General features: G+C 40.7%; 1 protein-coding gene across 6 annotated transcripts in view; it reads right to left on the bottom strand.

Annotated features, from left to right (window-relative positions):
* Positions 1–25,183, bottom strand: part of WDR7 (WD repeat domain 7) — a 359,618-nt gene that overhangs the window by 56,353 nt on the left and 278,082 nt on the right. For all 6 annotated transcript variants that reach the window (XM_086372456.1, XM_086372458.1, XM_086372454.1 and 3 more), the window contains one exon: positions 15,344–15,443. In XM_086372456.1, the coding sequence (XP_086228582.1) occupies positions 15,344–15,443 (100 nt within the window). The remainder of the gene's footprint in view (positions 1–15,343; positions 15,444–25,183) is intronic.

The following is a 25,183-nucleotide window of genomic DNA, read 5'->3' as shown; positions in this document are numbered from 1 at the left end:
ATTATCCTGCAAAGAATACTGGCTTAGTATTACAAGTAATAATCATTTCCCCTTGTATGAAATTGGCAATTTTCAAAGCCCTTTCATATCCTTCTGTAAAACACCTCATTTTTCTAGCCTAACTTTGCTTTTTGCAAAAATAAGGATTTCTTTCAGACTAAAAAAATAATGTGTACCTGATATACAGTAAAACAAAAGCAAAAACAATACCCAGTTGTGGATGTGACTGCTGATGGAAGTAAAGTCCGAGGCTATATAGAGCAATATTGCATAGGAACCTAGAATGTTAGGTCCATGAATCAAGCAAATTAAAAGTGGTCAAACAAGATGGCAAGAGGGAACATCGACATTCTAGGAATCACTGAACTAAAATGGACTGGAATGGGTGAATTTAACTCAGATGACTGTTATATCTACTACGGTGGGCAAGAATCCTTTGGAAGAAATGGAGTAGCCATCATGGTCAACAAAAGAGTTCAAAATGCAGTACTTGGATGGAATCTCAAAAACAACAGAATGATTTCTGTTCGTTTCCAAGGCAAACCATTCAATATCACAGTAATCCAAGTCTAAGCCCCAACCAGTAATGCTGAAGAAGCTTAAGTTGAATGGTTCTATGAAGACCTACAAGACCTTTTAGAACTAACACCTAAAAAAGATGTCCTTTTCATTATAGGGGACTGGAATGCAAAAGTAGGAAGTCAAGAAACACCTGGAATAACAGGCAAATTTGGTCTTGGAGTACAAAATGAAGCAGGCCAAAGGCTAACAAGAGTTTTGCCGAGAGAACGCACTGGTAGTAGGAAACACCCTCTTCCAACAACACAAGAGAAGACTCTACACATGGACATCACCAGATGGTCAATACCAAAATCAGACTGATTTTATTCTTTGCAGCCAAAGATGAGAAGCTCTATACAGTCAGCAAAAACAATACCTGGAGCTTACTGTGGCTCAGATCATGAACTCTTTATCTAAATTCAGACTTAAACTGAAGAAAGTAGGGAAAACCACTAGACCATTCAGGTGTGACCTAAATCAAATCCCTTCAGAGAAGGCAATGGCATCCCACTCCAGTACTCTTGCCTGGAAAATCCCATGGACAGAGAAGCCTGGTAGGCTGCAGTCCATGGGGTCGCTAAGAGTCGGACATGACTGAGCGACTTCACTTTCACTTTTCACTTTCATGCATCGGAGAAGGAAATGGCAACCCACTCCAGTGTTCTTGCCTGGAGAATACCAGGGACGGTGGAGCCTGATGGGCTGCCATCTATGGGGTCGCACAGAGTCAGACACGACTGAAGTGACTTAGCAGCAGCAGCAGCAAATCAAATCCCTTACGATTATACCGTGGAAGTGACAAATAGATTCAAGGGATCAGATCTGATAGACAGAGTGCCTGAAAAACTATGGAGAGAGGTTCATGACATTGTATAGGACAGAGGGATCAAGACCATCTCCAAGAATAAGAAATACAAAAAGGCAAAATACTTGTCTGAGGAAGCCTTACAAATAGCTGAGAAAAGAAGAGAAGCTAAAGGCAAAGGAGAAAAGGAAAGATATACCCATGTGAATGCAGAATTCTAAAGAACAGCATGGAGAGATAAGAAAGCCTTTCTCAATGATCAATGCAAAGAAATAGAGGAAAACAACAGAATGGGAAACACTAAAAATCTCTTCAAGAAAATTAGAGATACCAAGGGAACATTTCATGCAAAGATGGGCACAAAAAAGAACAGAAATAGTACAGATCTAACAGAAGCAGAAGATATTAAGAAGAGGTGGCAAGAATACACAGAAGAACTATACAAAAAAGATCTTCATGACCCAGATAACCATGATGGTATGATCACTCACCTAGAGCTGGACATCCTGGAATGTGAAGTCAAGTGGGCCTTAGAAAGCATCACTACGAACAAAGCTAGTGGAGGTGATGGAATTCCAGTTGAACTATTTCAAATCCTGAAAGATGATGCTGTGAAAGTGCTGCGCTCAATATGCCAGCAAATTTGGAAAACTCAGCAGGGGCCACAGGACTGGAAAAGGTCAGTTTTCATTCCAATCCCAAAGAAAGGCAATGCCAAAGAATGCTCAAACTACCGCACAATTGCACTCATCTCACACGCTAACAAAGTAATGCTCAACATTGTCCAAGCCAGGCTTCAACAGTATGTGAACCGTAAACGTGCAGATGTTCAAGCTGGATTTAGAAAAGGCAGAGGAACCAGAGATCAATTGCCAACATCCGCTGGATCATCGAAAAAGAAAGAGAGTTTCAGAAAAACATCTACTTTTGCTCCAAAGCCTTTGACTGCATGAATCACAACAAACTGTGGAAAATTCTGAAAGAGATGGGAATACCAGACCACCTGACCTGCCTCCTGAGAAATCTGCATGCAGGTCAACAAGCAACAGTTAGAATGGACATGGAACAACAGACTGGTTCCAAATCAGGAGAGGAGTACCTCAAGGCTGTATATTGTCACCCTGCTTATTTAACTTATATGCAGAGTACATCAAGCAAAATGCCAGGCTGGACGAAGCACAAGCTGGAATCAAGATTGCCAGGAGAAATATCAATAACCTCCAATATGCAGATGACACCACCCTTATGGCAGAAAGTGAAGAAGAACTAAAGAGCCTCTTGATGAAGGTGAAAGAGAAGAGTGAAAAAACTGGCTTAAAACTCAACATTCAGAAAACTAAGATCATGGCATTAGGTCCCATCACTTCATGGCAAATAGATGGGGAAACAATGGAAACAGTGACAGACTTTATTTTCTTGGGCTCCAAAATCATGGCATATGGTGACTGCAGCCCTGAAATTAAAAGACGCTTGCTCCTTGAAAGAAATGCTATGACCAACCTAGACTGCATATTAAAAAGCAGAGATATTACTTTGCCAACAAAGGTTTGTCTAGTCAAAGCTATGGTTTTTCCAGTAGTCATGTACAGATGTGAAAGTTGGACTATAAAGAAAGCTGAGTGCAGAAGAATTGATGCTTTTGAACTGTGTTTTTGGAGGAGACTCTTGAGAGTCTCTTGGACTGCAAGGAGATTCAACCAGTCTATCCTAAAGGAAAGCAGTCCTAAATATTCATTGGAAGAACTGATGCTTAAACTCCAATATTTTGGCCACCTCATGTGAAGAACTGACTCATTGGAAAAGACCTTGATGCTGGGAAAAATTGAAGGCAGGAGAAGGGGATGACAGAGGATGAGATGGTTGGATGGCATCAACAACTCGATGGGCATGAGTTTGAGCAGGCTCCGGGAGCTGGTGATGGATAGGGAGGCCTGGCGTGCTGCTCTCCATGGGGTCACAGAGAGAGTTGGACACAACCGAGTGACTGAACTGAACTGATATACAGCAGGCACTCAGGAAATGTTCATTCAATGAATGAATGAAAGAATGGCTACCTCACAAAAACATGCAAAGTGTTATGGGGTAGAAGAATAGGTTTTTGAAAAACCAGTCTTATACCTAGTAATCTTAGGCTCACAGAATTTAAGTAATGAACCTAGTAACTGGGTCTCGGTCTAAGCTTTCTGGCTCCTTGTTTGGTGATCTTCCGTTTTGCTTTCTTCCTGAAATTTGCCCGTTAGCCTGTGTTGTGTGAGAGACGATCCACCTGCTGCATTTTGTATTCACAGCACTGGCGACGAGTGACAAACGGCGGGAAGTGTACAAGCGCATGTAGGCTGTTCCCTTCTTTAACCTCTGTCTACTGCAGAGGCTGTAACTCCAGAGGCCTGATACACATGTCTACGGGTAATAAATCTGTGTGAGTTATAGCTGTATCCTTGTAGATTTACAATGATAAGTTTTAATTCATGTCTGGCAACATATTTACATAAATTACAGCAATAGAGTAATGATGCCATATGCTGGAATGTTCACCCAGAGAAATTCAAGAGGCTTACGGCAGCTGGCTTTCTTATGGCCACAAAGGGCCGCCCTCATATATATGAGAAAGAAGCACTGAATTTGGTATTGTGGGCATTATACAGATGTTTTCTTACTCTTGACATTTGTCTGAAAGTAAACTATGCTTCCAGTGCCTCTCACTGCATTAATGAATAGTCTCGATTAAGATGTAACTTTAGGGAAGAGCAGAATTACTTAAACAGTCGAAACCTTCAGAGGAGTAAGTGCACATTACTTCTAAGGGTCTACTCTGTCTTCAAGTGCATCTGCTTAACAGCTCTGAAGCTTAACAGCCCTGATGCTGGAGCACAAGCTCAACCAGGCTGGGAGGGAACAGGGACAGTGAGAGTAACCAGGGCAGGCCTCTCCCTCTCGGGCGATGAAGGGAAGGGGCCCTTGGCCTCGGACGGAACATGGCAAGGGACCACAGCCGGATGTCATGAGCCTTGCCCAGTACTTCAGCATTCCAGTTCACTGTTTCTGTTCCAAGAGAAGGGAAAGTGGATTCTTCTAAAGTTGTGTTACTATTAGTCTCCTTTGCTGGGACAGATTTCCCATTAAGAGTTTTGTTCTTACATCAAAAAGACTCTTTCAAATTCAGAAACTCACAATTGGATATTAAGGATGACCATGAATCAACCCACCACTACCATTTACTGAGACTGTAACAGTCATGAAACTAAATGTCTTATGTTAGTTTAATTAATCTTTATAAGGGCCTAAAATTAGGCCCATAATTTCCAGGCGTCAAAGATAGTAGGTGGAAGGGCAGGCCCCAAACCCAGATCTCGTCAACCTTCCTTCCTGTTTATCACATCTTACATCATTCCAAGGGCCAGACCACCAAACTCCCTTGGGAAGGAAATGCTGGTTGCCTTCCTCAAGCCAAGGTCCTGTGTTCAATAAAGGTGACAGCCTTCATCTCGGGACTGAACTCCCACTAGTCCATCATAATTTCATTCTCTTTGCCAGCAACAGGTTTAGGGTTAGGGTTAGTGGATGATACGGGTATGTGATGCAATCTTGGTCAACTGAGACGTGAGAACAGACTTTCTCAGATGGCCTTTTTGCCTCTGGATGGTATCCTCTGCATAGGTTGCTGGTGCTGTGGCAACATCTTGTACCCTGAAGTGGTCCAGCCCAAGAGACGGATGCTCTGAACATGGTGAAGAAGGGAGGGTCCTTCACGACACTGCTGACTGCTCACTTCACCAGCCGCCTCTAGATGTTTCGTTACATGAGATAACAGATCCTTTAATTGAAAGTCTCTTTCGTGCCTTCTATTACTTTGCAAATAAAATATCCTAAGTATGAAATCTTTCCAAAAGCTCCATAGTCCCTTTATTTAAAAACTCCCCTCTATGCCTAAACTGGGCTTCCCTGGTGGCTCAGACAGTAAAGAATACAGCTGCAGTGTAGGAGACCCAGGTTCAATCCCTGGGTGGGGAAGATTCCCTGGAGAAGGGAATGGCCACCCACTTCAGTATTCTTGCCTGGAGAATTCCATGGACAGAGGAGCCTGGTGGGCTACAGTCCATGGGGTCACAAAGCGTCAGACATGACTGAGCAAATATACCAGATTTTAAGTATTTTATATATCAAGACTGGATATAAAGAATACAAGGCACTGAATCCAGAATAAATTCAGTGCACTGTGATTCTCCTACCTCATGTTTTTGAATTTTCTGGACTAAATATATACAGAATCCATAAATACATCTATCTGTAGACACATGTCAATATTCTCATTTTTTATATACTGACAGGAAAAATAAAAAGGCTAGGAAGGAAATTAAATGGCATTGAGAAATGTAGATAAAATGTGAATTTTGGGAATCAATGCTTTTACAAAGATATTGAAATGCTTGTAATAACTGTTGTGTTTGGAAACAAACAGTTTCACATATTTCCAACTATAGATATTACCATGAATTAATTTTTTTCCTCAGTGTAAAAATCTTAAATATTACCATTCAAAGTACAACATGGACTTCAGAAACACTCAGTGAGTGATGAGGCAGAGAGACGACAGAAAAATACACCTGTATGTGCTCCATTAAAATAATTCTTTAAAAAATTTTAAACTTTCAGGGTAAATGATGGTCTAATTGCAAGGACTGTTCTATATATCTCTTTGTCTTCCTAGAGGTTCTTCTCTAAATAGCATTGCATTTTTAAAACGGGAAGCTTGTTAGGTAATTCAACAGGGCGTCAGAAAACCATTGTCTTCCTCAACCATTCATCTTATCATCATCCCTTCTGCCGTATTTCTGGTTGCTGCTCCTGAATGTCATAGGAAACACCTGCCACAAAACCAGCTCCTGAAAGAACAGGAAGAAAAGGCCTAAAATGTCGGCCTGACTAAGCACTGTAGTCAATCCTCACTGCAATTTTTGCAATCATCACATAAATGCCCTTGATGTATAAGCGTTATAGACTTCTGCTCCATGAAAACTGTGCCTGAAGCTTCAAAACTCTGCCATAAAGAAACATCAGTCTTACTGCCCACCAAACCCCTAAGGGCCATTACTCCTCCTAACTAGAAGTAAAATCTTTGTTATTTTTAGAGAGAAAAAGACATTGTTCTCCAAACTTCTATTCATATAAGCGTGTTTGCTGACACTGTCGAGCCTGAACGTTAGCTTCCTTGCAATATGCAGCAACCTTAGAGCGCTCGCCAGAATTCAATGCATTAGAGAAAATTAGGGCTTCCCTAGAGGCTCAGGCAGTAAAGAATCTGCCTGCAAAGTGGGAGACCAGGGTTCAATCCCTGGGTTGGGAAGATCCCCTGGAGAAGGGAATGGCAACTCACTCCAGTATTCTTGCCTGGAGAATCCCATGGACGGAGGAGCCTACAGTCCTTGTGGGTTGCAAAGAGTTGGACACGACTGAGCGACTTAACACTTTCACTTTCATCAGAATGCTTTGAATCCCATGCTGAAAACATTTTCAGATCTTGCCAAGCCCCCTTTTCCTAAAACGACTGTTTATGGAAAATGCCAGCATTCAGTTCTTGCTTTACATTTTGCTAATGCCATGTAAACTTGATTTATAAAATCTATATTACTGAGTTAGCATTCAATAAGACATAGAGGGAATTCCCTAGTGGTGCAGCAGTTAGGACTCTCTGCTGCCACTGAGGGGCATAGGTTTGATCCCTGGTCAGGGAACTAAGATGCCACAAGCTACACAGCCCCCAGAAAAGAAAGAAAAAAAAAAAGCACAGAGAAGCGGTGTCTCCACTTTTCTATTGGAATGACTGTTTTTCTCCTGAGATTTGTGTGGTTCCCAGTGTACTGCTTTTGCTATAACATGAACCACTCACATACACACAGTGGGGAGCACATCTCTCAGGTTTTCATAAACCTGCTTCCGCTATATTTCTTCTCCCTCTTGGCTTTGCAGATGCTGTGTCATCTGCCTGGAATCACGGCCCTTTCCTCCCCTTCCTGCCTAACTCCTATAGTTAATGGTTCAGCTCTGATATCTTTTCTAGAGAGCCCTACCAGACCATTCTCTCTAGTCACCTAAACAAACCTGGGCCTGTGCTCTTCCTGTGTTCCCCACCATGCTCCAGCTCGCTCCCGTGGAAGGGACAATCACAGTATTTCAGCTCTGGGTTTGTATCTGTCTTATAGTACTTGCGTGCTAAGTCACTTCAGTTGTATTGGACTCTTTGTGACCCCACGGACTGTAGCCCACCAGGCTCCTCTGTCCATGGGATTCGCAAGGCAAGAACACTGGAGTGGGTTGCCATTTCCTTCTCCAAGGGATCTTCCCAGCCCAGGGATCAAACCTTCATCTCTTACGCTTCCTGCACTGGCAGCCTGGCTCTTTACCACTACTGCCACCCGGGAAGCCCTCTGACTTCTAGTCCAGAGTATAAATTCCTTGGAGGGACTTTATAAGAAACAGTTTATATTTATTTATCTTTATCCCTTGCACATAATTCAGTGTCTGATACAGAGAAGAGTTATCATAAAATTATTTTTATTTTTTGTAAATAAAATGAAGTTCCAGCTGTGGAACTTCATTCTTTATGAGAATGACTGCAGTTCAAGAGTCCTTCTGTGGACGTCCCTGGTGGTACAGTACATAAGAATCCATCTGCCAATGACGGGCGCACAGGTTCGATCCCTGGTCTGGGAAGACTCCACCTGCCACGGAGCAACTAAAGCCCGTGTGCCACAGCTGCTGAGCCTGTGCTCTGCAGTGAGAGCCGCCACAGTGATGAGAAGCCCACGCACCACAACCAGAGCATAGTCCCTGCTCGCCACAACTAGAGAAAGCCCACGCGCAGCAGTGAAGACCCAGTGCAGCCATAGACAAATAAATCCGTTTTTAAAAAAAGAGTCATTCTTTCATTCACAGGAATATTAGGGAGAGTGTGGAAAAGCTAATGCCCATGAACTATGAGAAAGCAGTTTCAGAGCATTTTGGTGATCACATGCACAAATCTTTAGCACTATGCATTCAGAAATAGCCCTAAGAAAATCAGACAGACGAAAAACGTATGGAAGTAAGACTATGTAATACAGCACTGCTGAAAATGGTGAAAATTGAGGGGGCAGGGGGCTTAAATGTTCATTGACAGAGGATCGGCTAATGAATCCCCCACCTGTGTGCTGGAATAGGATGTAGTCATTCAAACAGACTAAAACAGCCCTGCAAACTTCACATGCCCAGAACCTAAAATCCTGACCTTCACCCATACGTAGCCTGTTTTTCCTCTCAGCTATTAAGGGCACCATAATCCATCTGGCTGCTCAAGACTCCAATCTATGAGTCACCCTTGAGCCCTTCCTTTCTCTCACCATTGCCTCGCCCTGAATCCCCCAACCCTGCACCCGACATGTGAACAATCATTAAGACCTGCTGGCTCTCCTTCCAAAACATACCCTGCTCGTGCCTGCATTTCTCCATTGCTACTGCAACAACCCTAGTTGCAGCTCAGCGGCCATTAATCTTTTCAAATAAAAACAGATCAAACCAGTTCCTCCTTTTAGGATCTAGCCTACAGAGAGAAAAGCACCAGTGTATAAAGATGCTCATTGCAGCTGTGTTCGTATGAGCCCAGAGCGGGACTTAATCTGAAGAGTTCATCAACAGAACAGTAGCTTTATAATGTTTTTTATATTTTGTAAAGAACATGTTAGAACAATGGTGTTTGACCAGGAAGTTTAGCTATGATGTCCTATTAGGATTTTTTTTTTAGGCTGCAGAATACTGTGTCTATTGTGATTCCAAAGTTTTGAAATAAAGAACAAATGCCTTCCAAAAGCAAAGCAAGAAAAAAATAATTGCTAAAAACATCATATATTTCTGACCACGAAGTTACGAAACTAGAAATCAATTACAAGAAGAAAAATGCAAAAAAACCATTTAACATCATATAATTTCCTGGCATGAAATTCTCTAATGGCAGCCCATCACACTGAAATAAAATCTGATATCCCCACCCTGGCCTTCGCGATCGGTCCTGCCTTCCTAGCAAACTCCACCTCAGATCTCTCTTCCACTTGCTAACACAATGAATGCACTTTACAGTTGTCTTTTTTCTGTTCCCCCAAATTCCCAGTGGTGTTCCCACCTTAGGTGTTGTCCTAATTGCTCCTTGTCCTTATAATGCTCTTCTTAGAGGTGGTCACATAGTCTTGGGTTAAACGAAGCCCCCTCCACGTGCTCACCCCTGAGCACCTACAGTAGGCAGCCAGTCACTCCTCCTGTTATCACACCGCTCCCTGATATTTTCTTCTTCAGCTTGTTTGTCTCCTCTCACTGAACAGAAGCTCCCTGAGGGCAGGAGCCACACTTGCTTTATTTGCCACCAACAGTAGGCACTACTTGCTATTATTGAATGAGATATATGGACTCATAGTGAGTAGGTAAAAACAGGTTGCAGGAAACCCTTAAATTATTGGGGAGGAGGGAGAGAATAATCTTACTTGTATATCTCAGAAACAAGACTCAAAGTGTTTACAATAAATAGCTAAACAGGAATCAACGCCAAGGGACAGTTACAGTGGACTTTAACTTTCCACTTTAAATATTTTGTTATTGCTTGAGGTTATTTTATAATGAGTGTGAATTACATTTATAATCTGAGGAGACAATCAATAAATTTCATTCACTTTCCAGAGGAAAAGGAGGCTGATTTGCTCCTTCACCAGCTACATATGTATCTTCCTTTTCCCTAGTTCTCATGTAAAAGCTAATCATTCAAGCATTATATTTGGACTTTTTGGGGGGGGGGGTGGTGTGCAAGAAAATTACAGAAATTACTCAATTTTGACTGGCCAGGCATCAGTAGGTCATTATTGTCAATGAAAACAAAATAATTCCTGTAAGAAAATAATTGTTACAGGAAGCTTCAAAGCTTAAAGAGACAGAAGAAAGAGAAAGTGATGAAGGAAGGAAGGAACTAAGACCGGGAACTGCCACAGCTCACCAGATCCAGAGATGAAGCAGAATGTAAAAATTTTTAGCCAACTCCAAACCCAATAAAAACCAGGAAACAACAATCCTTGAGATTCTAACTACAGTTCTCTTTTGAGTTAAAAAAGCAGCCATCTAAGCAGCATTAAAAGGCTTGTAATTTATGATAAAGAAGTAAGCTTAGAAAAAAACTGGACTGAGTTTCAACAGAGATAAGTAATGAAAGGATAAAGAATAAATAACATGCAAATAAGAATGAGAACATTCACAGCCATGTCTGTTGAAAGCAAGAGAAACTACAAAGAAAATTATGCTAATAAGTTAGAAACTGAACAAGAATCACAAGACGACTGGCTCACTAACCCCATCTTTCATATCTGAAAAACGATGCTGAAGCAAACAGGTGTGGGAAATTACACAGTAATAAAATCCTTGAAAAAAATTCAGTGAGGGCTAATTAATATAAGACTTTAAATATATGCAAACAGATAGGCCAAAAACTGAGATATGCTGGCAGTTGGGAATACCATATTTAAATATCAGCTTTACTCAGAAAAATTTTAATATAGCAGGAACGTGAAAAGTAGTATTTGTAATGATTTCAAAAAATTACTTAAAAAATATATCAGTAGGACAACAGATTAATGCTATGCAAAAATCAGGATAGATGAAGAATAATCATTATATATGGTTGGTTGAGGACAGATCAATAAGTATAATCTTAACTTTGTTAAATACTTGGTTTGATATTCTACTCATTCTACGTTTAAGATTAATCAAATTGTTTGGAATAAAGAGCAACAACTACAACAAAATCCTAAAAAAGAACTTGTAATAGATATAGCTAGGATGAAATCATGTACACCTAAGTAAGAGAGAAAAGAAGTTTGGGGTTGATTTTGTCTTATTTAATTAATAACTAAATAATAATTATGATGACTAACATTTTTTAAGCACTTACTGATGTTTGCTTTATATACATATATATAACATTCTGAGGTCTCAAGGTTTATCTTTAAAATTCTCCACAGTTAATGTAATTTCATTGCAATGTAATGCATTTCCAAGTTTATTTTATTTTAATATAATCAACACTTACTGAATACTACTTGTTGAGAATTTTACATAAATTACCTTCCTTCTCACACATACAGGCACTATTTCTGTTACCACTATATAGTGAGGAAGCTTCAGTTCAGCAAAGTTGAGATACATTCCGATCAGATTTAAGTCACACAAGTTTCTCTTTGTTCTTCTCCAATATATTACACTGTACATTTTAAAATTTACTTCTATGTAGTTTTACATTTTTGGCGGTATTGCGTCTTCACTGCTGTGCGTGGCTTTCTCTAGCTGCAGCGAGCGGGGCTACCCTCTAGCTGCGGTGCGTGGTCTTACTGCTGTGGCTTCTCTTGTTGCACAGCACGGGCTCTAGAGCACGCGGGCTTCAGTGGCTGTGGTGACAGGCTTCGTTGCCCCACAGCATGTGGGATCTTCCCAGAGCAGGGGTCAAACCCACGTCTCCTGCATTGGCAGGTGGAGTCTTAGCCACTGGACCACCAGAGACGCCCCTATGCTGCTTTAGATCACTTTTCAGTTGAATGAGTTAACTCCTCCTCCTCTAATTACCTAAGACAGAGGTCAGCAAATTTTTCCTGGAAAGGGCCACACAATAAATGTGTTAGGCTTTGTGGACCATACACAGTCTTTGCTGGCTGCAAACACCCAGTTCTGCCACCGCAGTGTGACCGCAGCCACACGCGATCCTTAAATGAACGACCTGGCTGTGTCCCAGTAAAATTTTACTTACTCCAACAGGTGGCAGGCAGATTTGGGCAACAGCTTGCAAACTCAATATGAGTAAAGTTCATATTCCAGACTGAATGCACATTTAGCTGCAGTTCTGTATAATCGCCTGTACTAGATTGACAAGAAGAGGTCGTAAGAAGACTGATCTTTAAGAAAGATGGATGCTAATGCCAAAAGATAAGGGAAACACATTTGACTTCCTGAGTCTATCCCTTGCTAGCCCATCGAAGGACGACAGGGACCCTGTATGTGCTGTGCCCCTTCTTCCGTCCTTGGGCTCCCACTGGGCCCAAGGACACTGCCTCGCCTCTGGCATCCTGGACAAGCCACGGTGCGTCTTCCCATAGTAGGGGCTCTCATTCAGGTGGCTGCCCCTTATATTTCCACCTAACTGGAACCTACCCCTGGAGCCCAGTGAATTTACTAAGTATCCCTTCTACATCTTTTATGTCATATGTTATGTCTTTGTTCAACATTAGTATAACTGTCCCACTCTCTCTGTTCACTGATTTCAACAGCTAATTCAAAAAATATTTTACTGCATTTCTAGTTCAAAATTCCAAGTCCTCTGATTCACCTCTAAAATACCATTTCTAAACATGCCAACTATACTCATGTATTCTGTTTCAACTGTTGACTCACTTATTTCAAACACTACAACACTAATACCAGGAAGGAATTAAGAGAATCCCTTAAGAGCTCATTGTCACTGGATAAAACTGGTAACTGGCAAAAGCAGTTAAGATTGATTTTAGAGATTTAGCTTTGTTTTCATGCCCTGAAAGATGAGAGGAAAGGGTAACCTTCCCTTTCACAGTGCGCTGGAAGGTAAAGGTTATTCCGTCGTACAACACTAATGACAACTGGGATATCAAAATCAAGAAGCTGAAGTAGAAAAATATCACAGGGACACTGAAATGTCAAAATTCAGTAAAATAAGGCACGAAAACAAAATGAAATACGTGTGATGTTACAGATTTCTGTTAAGAAAGAATGTCATTGATTGATGAGTGTTTCTAAAATACTTTTATTAAAAGGAATAAGATATTCAAAGTATTCATGCTTTTTGCATGTTGATTAAGATCATCGCTGAGACCAGCGGGAGGGGAAGTGTCAGGAGGTGTGTGCTCAGGGCAGCTGTCAGGAGGTGTGTGCTCAGGGCAGCCTGCTCCGTCCTCATCAGCTCTTTATCGGGGTTCTTCCTTCACTCCTCTGGGTGTTACGACAAGGCCTCGCTCTTCCCTCTGTTGGTGGCAATGGTGTCCTCTCTATGGCTTCCTCACTTTAATTTTAAAGAAGCTTGAAAAGATCACCTTGTTCGATTTTTTTTTTTTTTTTTTGGTCTTCATCTTGTGGATGCTTGTGGCTTATTTCTCTAAAGCTGGCTAATAATAATATACAGTTGACCCCTGAAGAACAGGGGCTTGAACTGCGTGGGTCCACTCATACTTGGATTTCTAGTCCTTATGACAGCTCTATACCATCCAGCACTGTCTGAATCCCCAGATGCAGAACCAGGGATACGGAAGGTCAACTGTAAGTTACATGTGGGGCTTCCCTGGTGGCTCAGATGGTAAAGAATCTGCCTGCAGTATAGGAGACCTGGGTTTGATCCCTGGGTTGAGAAGATTCCATGGAGAAAGGAACACTACCCACCCCAGTATTCTTGCCTGCAGAATCCCATGGACAGAGGAGCCTGGACAGATAATCCATGCGGTCGCAAAGAGTCGGACATGACTGACTCTACAACTACCACCGCATCACTGCATCACTAACCCCGGCGACGTTCAGGGTCAACTGAACTCCAATATATAACAACTGATTCTGAAAATGATGCTTGGAGACTGTCTCTCAAGAGGAAAACGTTATAGGCAACGTGTAACTTGATTTTTAAAGCAAGTATTCAGACCGGTTTCATTGCTTAAAGTGAGAGCTCAGAGTAAAGCAATACAGTCACCAACAAGGAGTTAATGTCGTAAAAGAAAAATCACACAAAAGAAACTCAATAGTTAATCAGTGCGGTAAATGGTGCACACTCACAGGAAATGCACAATGGACACTCATGCCTCAGGGCCTCTGAGAAGGACTGTATAAAGAAACGTGTTAAATCTGAATGATACCCTCTAAGCTGGTCTGACCCCTGAAACTTTTACCACCAGTCTGCTGCCATCTCTTAGATCTATCTTATGGAAAGCTGCCAGAGAAGCTTTTGGGGAACTAATTAATAGTTTATTAAATACAAGAGGCAGTTTAAAATTTAGCTACATGATATATTCATATTCCTTCTGAACACTCCTAATGCAGTTGAATACCTCAATTATGGTTGAGTACAATTCCTAATATGATTGAATATAGCAGCATTGACCATTGCTACAGTGGAAGACAAGGGTAGCGACTTGGAGTTACTCATCAGTGACCACTATAAATTACCGCGAGCAGGTAGCTTTGTTAGCTAGATCCGCCTGCTAGCTTTGTTTCTGCCATTAAGCAACAAGGTGACTCTGGGATAAAGAGACTGATCACTTTGACATCAAGTGGGGCTGGATGTGCTCCATCTACCCAAGTGGCACATTTGGAGAACCAAGTGGTCAAGATGAAGACCCAGACGAACTTCTCATCAATAATAAAGTTGTATAAAAGCATAGGAAGTTATCAAAGCATAAAAAGGAATATATTATTTCAAATAGAGCCTTGGCTTCCTTCTTCCAGAACCACACCAAATGCCATTGTGATTTCTGCCTTTCTTGAACTGAGTAGAATACTGTCCTCAAATTGCTAAAGATCTCATTTTACTTAGAAAGCGAATTTTCATTTAGCCATTAATCATGATAATGTATCATCACGTTTTTTCCCCCCACAAAACACATGATAAGAATAAGAAAATCAGAAAACTTTGTTTAAAGGAAGAAAAGATTTATTGCAAAGGGGTTTGTGAGTACCACCACCTTACTCAGGGCCCTGTGATGAGCAAGTCTGCGGCGGCCCTTCATTCCCAGTGAATAAAGACAGTAGGGCTCTATATTCTCTGAGTCCTTCATTACACTATTGATCCCTTTAGCATTATCCATAATGTTCCCGCAGCTCAGCACGTCAACTGGTGAAGTGCTGGTCTCTCACTCCTTTCAATAACCTGCGGACTTTATGGAGAGGAAGTCACAATGATTTATTTACCTGACATTTTCCAGTCCGAATGTCGTACAGGGCCACTGAACCGTGGCGAGCTCCAACGGCTATTCTGTGATTCCGCTCATAATAGCTGACCATGTAGAACCTGGATTGAACATTTAAACAACAGCGAAAATGAAAAAACAGGTGAGATGACCTGCACGTTGAAGCGGATAGCAACACACACTGCAGATTAAAGCCAGTTCCAATAAACAGTGTTAAATAAGTATATCCATAATTAGTAAGTGGAGCTTTTTCAAAAATGTTTCATTGTGGTAATTCTTAAAATCAACTGAAAGAAAAATGATGCAGAATACCACTTAGGCCTGTTAATAATTATTTTCAATAGAAAACAACTTCATAATTACAAACCTCCTTGAATTTTGAAATAAGAAGTAAGGGTCAAAAACAAAAAGATTAAACATGAAAACTCAGTTTTGCTACAATGACTATTATGCAAATATTTCTATTCGAACAGAAATAGAAAAGATGAAAAGGCTTATATATTCAATCTAATTATGCTTTCATGGTTTATTATGGTATTAAGGAATGAAAAATATTTTTTAGCAGAACAATAATAAAAAACCAGTATATTAAACACGTTATGCTTAAATGTTCATATCAGTAATTTGAAATGAAATTAGAGAGTTATTCACCAAAAAAAGTTATCTGGCAAATTTTCTAGTTTCCACATTTATCAGTTTATCCAAACGATAACTGTGCCTATTGGTAACATAAATAAGCATATTTGGTGATTTGGCATTGCATGAAAATAGGATTTAGGGAGGATACTTTGAAGGTTGTAAAAGGTTGATTTACTTTTATTTGTTTATTTTTCTGGATTAATTTTCATGATTTGATTATGTATTTGAATTCCTGATCTTTGCTCTGTCATGATTTCATAGCCATATGGCTAAAGCCTGGGAAGGCAAGAATAAAAATTATCAGAAGTGTAAATAAGGTATGCTTTGATGTCCCCAAAGAGTTTTGAATATGCCTTCCCATTATCCAGTCCTGCCGTCTCAGTGAGAGTTACCTAGATAAATTAGTGGCCTACTCTCAATGTTTCTGAGGACATTACATCAATTTTACTATATATCCCTTTTCTTTTTTCTCTTTGATTCTCTGCTACAAATCTAAATTTTCTGTTATTTTTTTAAAACATAGGAGGGGAGGAAAAACAGATGACAGAAAAGAAGTAGCATTTCTCTAATTCTTTCTTGAGATTGATACAGAGTTAAAAAACAAACAAACCAGTAGGGCATGGACTCCATTGCTGAAATTCTGGTAAGAGGCTGAGAGAGAGAGTAAAGGGGAGATATCTCTGAGCATTAGACACCAGGGAGAGTCTGACAAAGCCGCTTTGGCATTATCAGACTTTATGACATTCATACGTATTTTATAAATCTGGGAAACAGGACATTAAATGTTTAAACTTTTTGTTTGAAATTTATTCAGCAGTACTTCTGTCCGATCTCTAAGCCCCACCCAGCAAGGCAACTTTTTTCCTCTTTAGTGGAAGATAGATGCTTCATTTCTAAGCACGTGAAAGACACTACTCTAGGCTGTCCCGTGGGGTGGTGTGGGGCTCCGGTACGGGAGGTCCTCTTGTACACACAGGTTTGAGGGAAGGAAGGGGACTAGAGGCTCTCGACGATGTGTGCGGCTTCCCCCTACTGAGAGGTGAATAAAAACTTTCTTAAATGTCTTTCCTGTCTAAAGCATTCTACTACTGTCCCTCAGTAGAGAAGGAAAGCACCAACAATCAGCATTCAAAATTGAAGGTTTCCACACTACAAAAGAAAAGATATTTAGAAGAGCTTTAAAATGTTTACTATTTTAGTATTCAGTAATTACTGTGGTCTAAGAAGGAGCATCACTACATATCTATATGTATGCCTATAGCTACACCACATCTAAACACACCTGCTGCTGCTGCTGCTGCTAAGTCACTTCAGTCGTGTCTGACTCTGTGCGACCCCACAGACGGCAGCCCACCAGGCTCCCCCGTCCCTGGGATTCTCCAGGCAAGAACACTGGAGTGGCCTGCCATTTCCTTCTCCAATGCAGGAAAGTGAAAAGTGAAAGTGAAGTCGCTCAGTGGTGTCTGACTCTTAGCAATCCCATGGACTGCAGCCCACCAGGCTCCTCCATCCATGGGATTCTCCAGGCAAGACTACTGGAGTGGGGTGCCACTGCCTTCTCCATAAACACACCTAAGCCCACACAATTTAAATCCTATTAGAGTAACACGGAATATAATGTTTTAACAAGTATCTATTCTGTGCAGGTAAACAGCCACAGGAAAATAACATTTCCAGAGGTATTTTGTTATCTGTTATTAAACTTTGCACAGATGCAAGAGTTATATTGCCCCAACACTTCTGCAAAACGTAAACTTAACTGCCCCTCAAAATAATCCTCTTGAAAACAATCCATTGGTAAAATACATTTATGTTGACAAAATTTTACTTAGTTAAACTCGAATCTAAAAGGTTTTTTATTACATTGACCATTTTCTATGCTCTGGGTATCAACCTCATCTTTCTATATCACCTACAGACACCATTATTTATGGGAGAAAAAAAGACCAAATCTATTCTTGGTATCAAATCTTTAGTCTCCCTGAAAGGACCATATATTACAGGTCTGCATTTTTCATTCTTTGCAATTTACTACCAGACTAATACTTCTGAAATATCTGAAAGAATTCTGGACAGTGGAGGTCTCATGGCATGTTTTTAATCTTTGGATTTCTTGTTAAACTTTTTCTTTCTTTAATGGTCTCTCTTTTAACAGAAGAAATCCAAGGTACGTGTGCATTCACTTCCCAAGTACTCACTCTGGGGACTGGCTACAGTGACCGTCTCTCTGCTGAGGGTTTCCAGAGCCCACCTTGCCCCCAGACTAGTCTTCTGGAACCAGTTCTCCAGTGTAATGTTGCAAACTGTATTTCTTGCTGGGGCTAGGGTGGTCATCATCTAAAACATTTAAAGTCCCTGATCTCCATGCCTTCATCACTGTCCACGTGCAGCCAGAGCAGAGCGGTCCTTTTCAGCCATAAATCAAATCACCTCTCTAGAATGTTCACAACCCTCCTTTAAGATCCTGGCCCTAACACCTCTCGGACTTTATCTCTTCTCCTCTTTGCTTGGTCTACTTTGGCCATACTGATCTCCTTATATTTTCGTGAATATTCCAGGAGTATATCCATTTTGGAGCGTAACATTTGCTGCTCCTTCTGCTTGAAAGTCTCATCCTCCAGGGGTTGTGCGCTCACTCCATTCAGGCCTCTGCCCCAGGGCTGTCTGGATACGGCGGCCTTTATGAGCCTCACCTTAATGCAGCAGCCGTTCCTCCACTACTCTTCAGTCCAGGACCCTGGTTTTTCTTTACTGTACTTGTCATCTCTTTGCAATTATTCAGTAATTTTTTGTTTATTGTTTCCCACCATCAGAGACTGTACCTTTTGTTGAATGTATGCATACACAAACAGGGTCCAAGCAACCTACTGAACAGGGTCCTCCATTAACCTACGTCCTTCAGGATACAGCAGTACATAGGTTAATGCTGTAAGAAGTCCAAATCACTATGCTTATCCTTCAGGGACTAGTATACAAACTAAGCTAAAAATTTCAGGTTTTAAGACTAATGAATATTTTCTAATGTCTAAAATAATAAACTCGTATAAAACAACAAAGGAAATAACTGTCTAAAGAAGTTAGGCAGAAATCATGAATCAGAAGGCAACCTCCTGACCTTTCTAAAAAATATATTTTCCATTGACACAAACAACTGCAGATTTACAAGAAGTTATATGTAAAGATTCTTGAAGTCTGAGTACATTATCATGAGACTGACAGGTGCATAATGGAAATTATTTCATTATGTCTCAGGGGACTAGAAGAGATTATTTGGTCTGAAACTTAAGGCAAATACAGTCTGCTGCTGCTAAGTCACTTCAGTTGTGTCCAACTCTGTGTGACCCCATAGATGGCAGCCCACCAGGCTCCCCCGTCCCTGGGATTCTCCAGGCAAGAACACTGGAGTGGGTTGCCGTTTCCTTCTCCAATGCATGAAAGTGAAAAGTGAAAGGGAAGTTGCTCAGTGGTGTCTGACTCTTAGCGACCACATGAACTGCAGCCTACTAGGATCCTCCATCCATGGGATTTTCCAGGCAAGAGTACTGGAGTGGGGTGCCATTGCCTTCTCCACAAATACAGTCTAAATAATGATATACACAATACAGTATATGTATTTGGTATAAATGGTCTGAGAATAAAAATTATTCTAAGAATTAGCCAGATATTTAATAGGCACATTTAAATTTCACTGAATATAGTATTATCACACAAAACACAATTAAAAGAAATAATCACTTATTGGTCATTACGAAATACCAGAATAGGCTATTCTATTTCTCCAAAGCATATTCGTGACATCAACTCCTCAAGAGCCACTGACAACAGGGTGTCACCACCTCACCACGGGTGGTTTACAATATGAAATAAATATGTGAATTGGGTCCACTCTGGGGCAGGATCCTGGAGCAAATCATGTTGCCTAAGTTTGCCAAGCACCCAATGCCTGAGTCTAAGTAACTTTGGTACCCTTTACTTACAGTCTCCCTTGAATTGATGACCTTTTTACTTTTTATTAAAAATGGTCCTCAAATGGGGGATATATGTATCCCTATGGCTGATTCATGCTGAGGTTTGACAGAAAACATCAAAATTCTGTAAAGCAATTATCCTTCAATAAAAAATAAATAATTAAAAAAAAATGGTCCTCAAATAAGAGAAGTTTGTGTGATGCTTCAAAAAAAAAAAAAAAAAAAAAAAGGAGAGGAAACATGCAACTCCCAGCAGAGACAGTATTTAGAAGAAATACAGAGCCTGTAATATCACTTTCTTAACCATGACTCTGATAATGTGGCCTCATCTCAGGATGGTGATACTGTGTACAGTGTCCGTAAGCATTAAAATGCAACAAGGAACCCTCTTCAGTAATGCAAAGTGAATCTCCAGCTAAAATGAACCCATCTGAAAATCTAAGGACGTAAGAACTAGAATGTCTGGGCTATAACTATGATTTACAACTATTTACAGTCACCTACTACGGCTGAGGACGAACTATGTATCAGGCACTGTGCTGAGAACGTGTGTCTGCATTCCCAGGAGTAGCTGAGGTATTAGGAGGAATTCTTATCTAGCTGCTTTTACAAATTCTTGATGTTGATTGAAAATGATCCCAAGACTTTAAACTCTTGGTCTAAAAAGTATTAAGGCCGTACGTAATTGTAAAGAACCACCACTAATACATAGCAAAGGGCAAATCTTTGCTCTCATGCCTCCTTCTTCACCAAGGGTTAATCGCTGTTAACAATTTGGTGGACCTTCTCAGCTTTGCCTAATTTTTATTACCAAAGTGGGATCATATTACACCTATTATTCCGCAACTTTCTTTTCTTCCCTCAATAGTTCATGGAGCATCCTCCCACATACATGAATCCACGTCATCCTTTTTCACATCTGCTTTATTTTCCTGTGCATTTACACTCCATTATTGAAATAGTCCCTTTCTGACATTTAAGTTATACACAGATCCTTGTACACATAGATGAGTATTTGTGTAGGAAAGATTCCCCAAAGCAAGGTTCTAAATTAAAGCACACACACATTGTAAACTTTGCTGTGAGTGCATGCATGCGTGCTCAGTCACTCAGTTGTGTCTGGCTCTTTGCGACCCCATGGACTGGGGCCTGCCAGGCTTCTCTCATGGAATCTTCCAGGCAAGCATAGTGGAGTGGGTTGCCATTTCCTAGTCCAGGGGATCTCTCTGACCCAGCGACAGGACCCATGTCTCCTGCATTGGCAGGAGGCTTCTTTACCATTGTACAACCCGTGAAGTGAAAGTCATTCAGTCATGTCTGACTCTTTGCGACCCCATGGACTATAGCCCGCCAAGCTCCTCTGTCTATAGAACTCTCCAGGAAAGAATACTGGAGTGGGTAGCCATTCCCTTCTTCAGGCAATGCCAAATTATCCTCAGTTCCCCATAAAAGAGTTCCCTACTTGATATGATCAAATTTTCTACATTTTTGCCAATATGAGGAAAAAAATGCTATCATATTTTCGTTTTAACTTGCATGAAATAACTTTTTAGATTTGTTCATCTGATTGCACTCTGCAGGATATGCATGCAGATTTTTCTTTATTAATGAAACAAAAGTTATTTAAAATGTAATCAATACACCATCCCTTTATCCATCATGTATACTAGATGAGGAGAGAGACTTCTCAGTATCCATGATGTGCTCCCAACAGCCCAGGGACAAGACCTGACCCCTAAACACAAGTAAAGCTATGAATGCAGGAAAAAATGGCCAGCCTTCTTAGTGGAGCAACACACAGGTCAGTATGACCACAGAAGGTATCAGTGATGACACCCTGGTGGCCTGGACGAGATGGCAAAGGGCTTTTGTAAGGACCGCCATGTAAGGAGCTCAGGACTTGGTTCTCAGAGCATCAGTCAATAACCCTCAGGGATGTCAGGGCTGCAACCAAGGGGGGCACTTTGTAGAGGAGGAGGCTCCTTCCAGACATCTTCGCACCCTTCCCCCCACAACCAACCACTCCCAGAACTCTGGGTCTCCATGCCACTAACACGTTTGAACAACTTAGAGACACAAAAGTAGCTCTGAGGAAGGCATCAGCTCAAGGGGAGCTGTGCTAGTTTGGTGGTGGTGGGGGATGAACAGTGCAGGATGAGGGAATGTTTTCTAGAAGCACTTCATTCCCCTAGTGACAGGCACCAGTTCAAAGGACAAAATGGAAAGGACCCTTCATTCTGAGATGGTGACTGACAACTGGAAAATTCCATCTGAGAGTCATGATTTCCCACTCAGCATCTTACGCACTGTAAATCCTCAATGAAATGACGTGAAAGTTGCTCAGTCGTGTCTGACTCTTTGCGACCCCATGGACTATACAGCCCATGGAATTCTCCAGGCCAGAATACTGGAGTGGGTAGCCTTTCCCTTCTCCAGGGGATCTTCCCAACCCAGGGATTGAACCCAGGTCTCCCGCATTGTGGGCGGATTCTTTTATCAGCTGAGCCATAGCAGAAGCCCAAGAATACTGGAGTGGGTAGCCTATCCCTTCTCCAGAGGATCTTCCTGACCCAGGAATTGAACACAGGTCTCCTGCATTGCAGGTGGATTCTTTACCAGCTGAGCCATCAGGGAAGCCCAAATCCTCAACAGATGTTTCCTAAACACCACCACGAAGTATTTAATAGGTAAATTGCTTCCCTTCTGAAAAACCGGCTAGAGGAACGCTACAGCTGGGGTTTTAGAAGCACGACTGAAAACAGGATTTCTGCAGGTAAAAAAACATGCTTGTTGAGGTGTATTGTAAATGATGGCTGAGAGATACCTCTCTTATTACCTGATTCATGCACTTACTAATTTGTGACCTTGAACAACTTAACATCTATGCCTCAGCTTCCTCATCTGTAAAATGGGAACAATAATAGTACCTGATATGATTATCATGAAGACTGAATTAGTTACTACATGTAAAGTACTTAGAGGTGTTCCTGGCATATAATAAGTACTTTCTGTAGTAGGTACACACTTTAGTAGCTACCATAATTATCATCATCATCATTTGCATCTCTGAATATATACCACAGAAAGGATATAAAAGGTGCAGTTATTTTGCTATTTTCCTAGGGCAAATAAGTGCTAATAACATGTTAATAAATAAGGGAAATGAGTTCCCCAAATATCATAAACTTGTTTGTTTCTTAAACACTTATGATTTTCAGATATAATCTGATAACAGCAAATTATCTCAGTTTAAGCTTCAAGTTGCTAATACAAATGATACAGATGACTTTAGTTTGAAACTCTTCTCTATTATCATTTCAAACAGTCGGAAAATTTAATGTTCTTTCTGTTATACAGTGAAATGGAATACTTCTGGAAGCTTTAGAGATTTGTTTTTTCATCAAGAACTTTAACACTGAAAGGCAGTCACCTGCTGGTGTGTTTTCAGGAGTAGGGACACGGACAGAAATGGTTTCAGAAGGATTTCTACTCACGTGAGTATAGGACAGACATCTATATTTATTATAAAGGGTATCCTATAAAATTGTAACAGATTTAACAATTTTACTGGAAGTTAGGATAGAAGCTATGCTGCATCCTGTAATTATTAACACCACTGAGATAAACACAAACCACAGATTTGGAGTTTTTTTAAAAATGAGCTCATGGACTGTTCTCAAGTAGACAGCGTTCACTTTCTTAACTGTATTTTAAGTGTCCATTTAGGGTGCACAGAGCTGATTCAGCTTTTCACATGAAGAGCAGAATCAATCAGTCTGTCTACATAATAACAAAGTTTAAGAAAAGGTAAACTATGTCTGAAAATACAGACTTTTAACTCTTCTGTCTGGATTTTTTTTCCACCATTCAGTTCAAAAGTTTAAACACTTTACTCTGAATTTTGTATCTTATCTATGTTACAGCTTTAATGCTGTCCCAATGATTTTCTTTCATTTGAATTATTCTAATACATATATCCAATTTAAAGGAATACACACTCACTGTAAAAAAAGAAACCCAGAGTATAGAAAAATAAACAGACGGAAGTTATCCTTGGGGCTTCCCTGGTGGTCCAGTGGTTAGGAATCCGCCTGCCAGCGCAGGGAAGGCGGGTTCAATCCCGGCTCCGTGTCTCAGGGTGACTAAGCTCGTGTGCCACAGCCGCGGAGCCCTGTGTGCCTGAGTCCACGCTCCACAACCAGAGAAGCCTCCGCAGAGAGAAACCAGAGCACGGTGGCTGGAGAGGCGCCTCTGCGTGCTACAACAGAGAAAGCCCGAGAGCGGCAACGGAGACGTGGTGCAGCCAGAAGGAAACAGATTACTTAATGGGAAAAAAAGAGAACGCTATCTTTTACCACAGTCCCCTCCACCGCCACAGGTAACCATGAGGAAAACTTTGGGGTGTGTCTTTTCCAGCTTTTTTCCCTTCTTCATATGTTTACATGCAAGTACATGCCTGAATATCAATCTTTACATATAGTTTTCTTCTTTTAAAATGATTTTACATACTTTTCTGAAACTCCGCTAGTTTCTCTTTAAATTTATCTTTTGCTGACATCTTTCCATCCACAGTACAAATGGACTGCTCAAGCTTTTTAATGCCTGTATGGTAGGCTGCTAGGCCAGCGTATTTCAATGGAAGAAACTGTGGGTAAGTAATAAGTGATATGTAGAGGACACAAGTGAATAAAAGTGTTCTAATATAAAGTACATTTTCTAGGTAATAGCCTACTAAGAGGCTAGTTGAGAGACAATCAGTTAAATCCAGGAAAACATACAAAATACTTTAAATTTCAATGTCTATACTACAAAGACTTAAGTGAAGTATCCATTTACAATAAATTAGAGAAATTTATACCCAGTGTTATTTAAAGTTAGTTTCCTCCCTAGTCTTTTTAATATCCACTAAGAAGCCCAAGTAGTTGAGCCATTAACTATATTGCTCAGGTCTATGATGGAGCATTTCTTCATTATTGGCTCCAAATACACAATGGAAAAGAATACACACTATACTTTCTTCAAAGGGATCATTGATTCATTGGTTAGAGATTTACAATCATATTTAATACATTTCATTCAGTGACAGCCAATTTTGCATATGGCAATACCTTCAAGTCTGGAGTCAGAAGGATTTCCCTGCCTGATTATTTTTTTACTTAAAAAAATTTCTTTTATTGGGGTATAGCTCGATGGCACTCCACTCCAGCACTCTTGCCTGGAAAATCCCAAGGACG

This window comes from Bos grunniens, chromosome 24 (genome assembly GCF_055505025.1).
Source record: "Bos grunniens cultivar Pamir isolate PY7600 chromosome 24, Bosgru_T2T1.0, whole genome shotgun sequence".
In the NCBI taxonomy this organism is placed as follows: Eukaryota; Metazoa; Chordata; class Mammalia; order Artiodactyla; family Bovidae; genus Bos; species Bos grunniens.
This window is presented reverse-complemented; position numbering and strand designations above follow the sequence as displayed.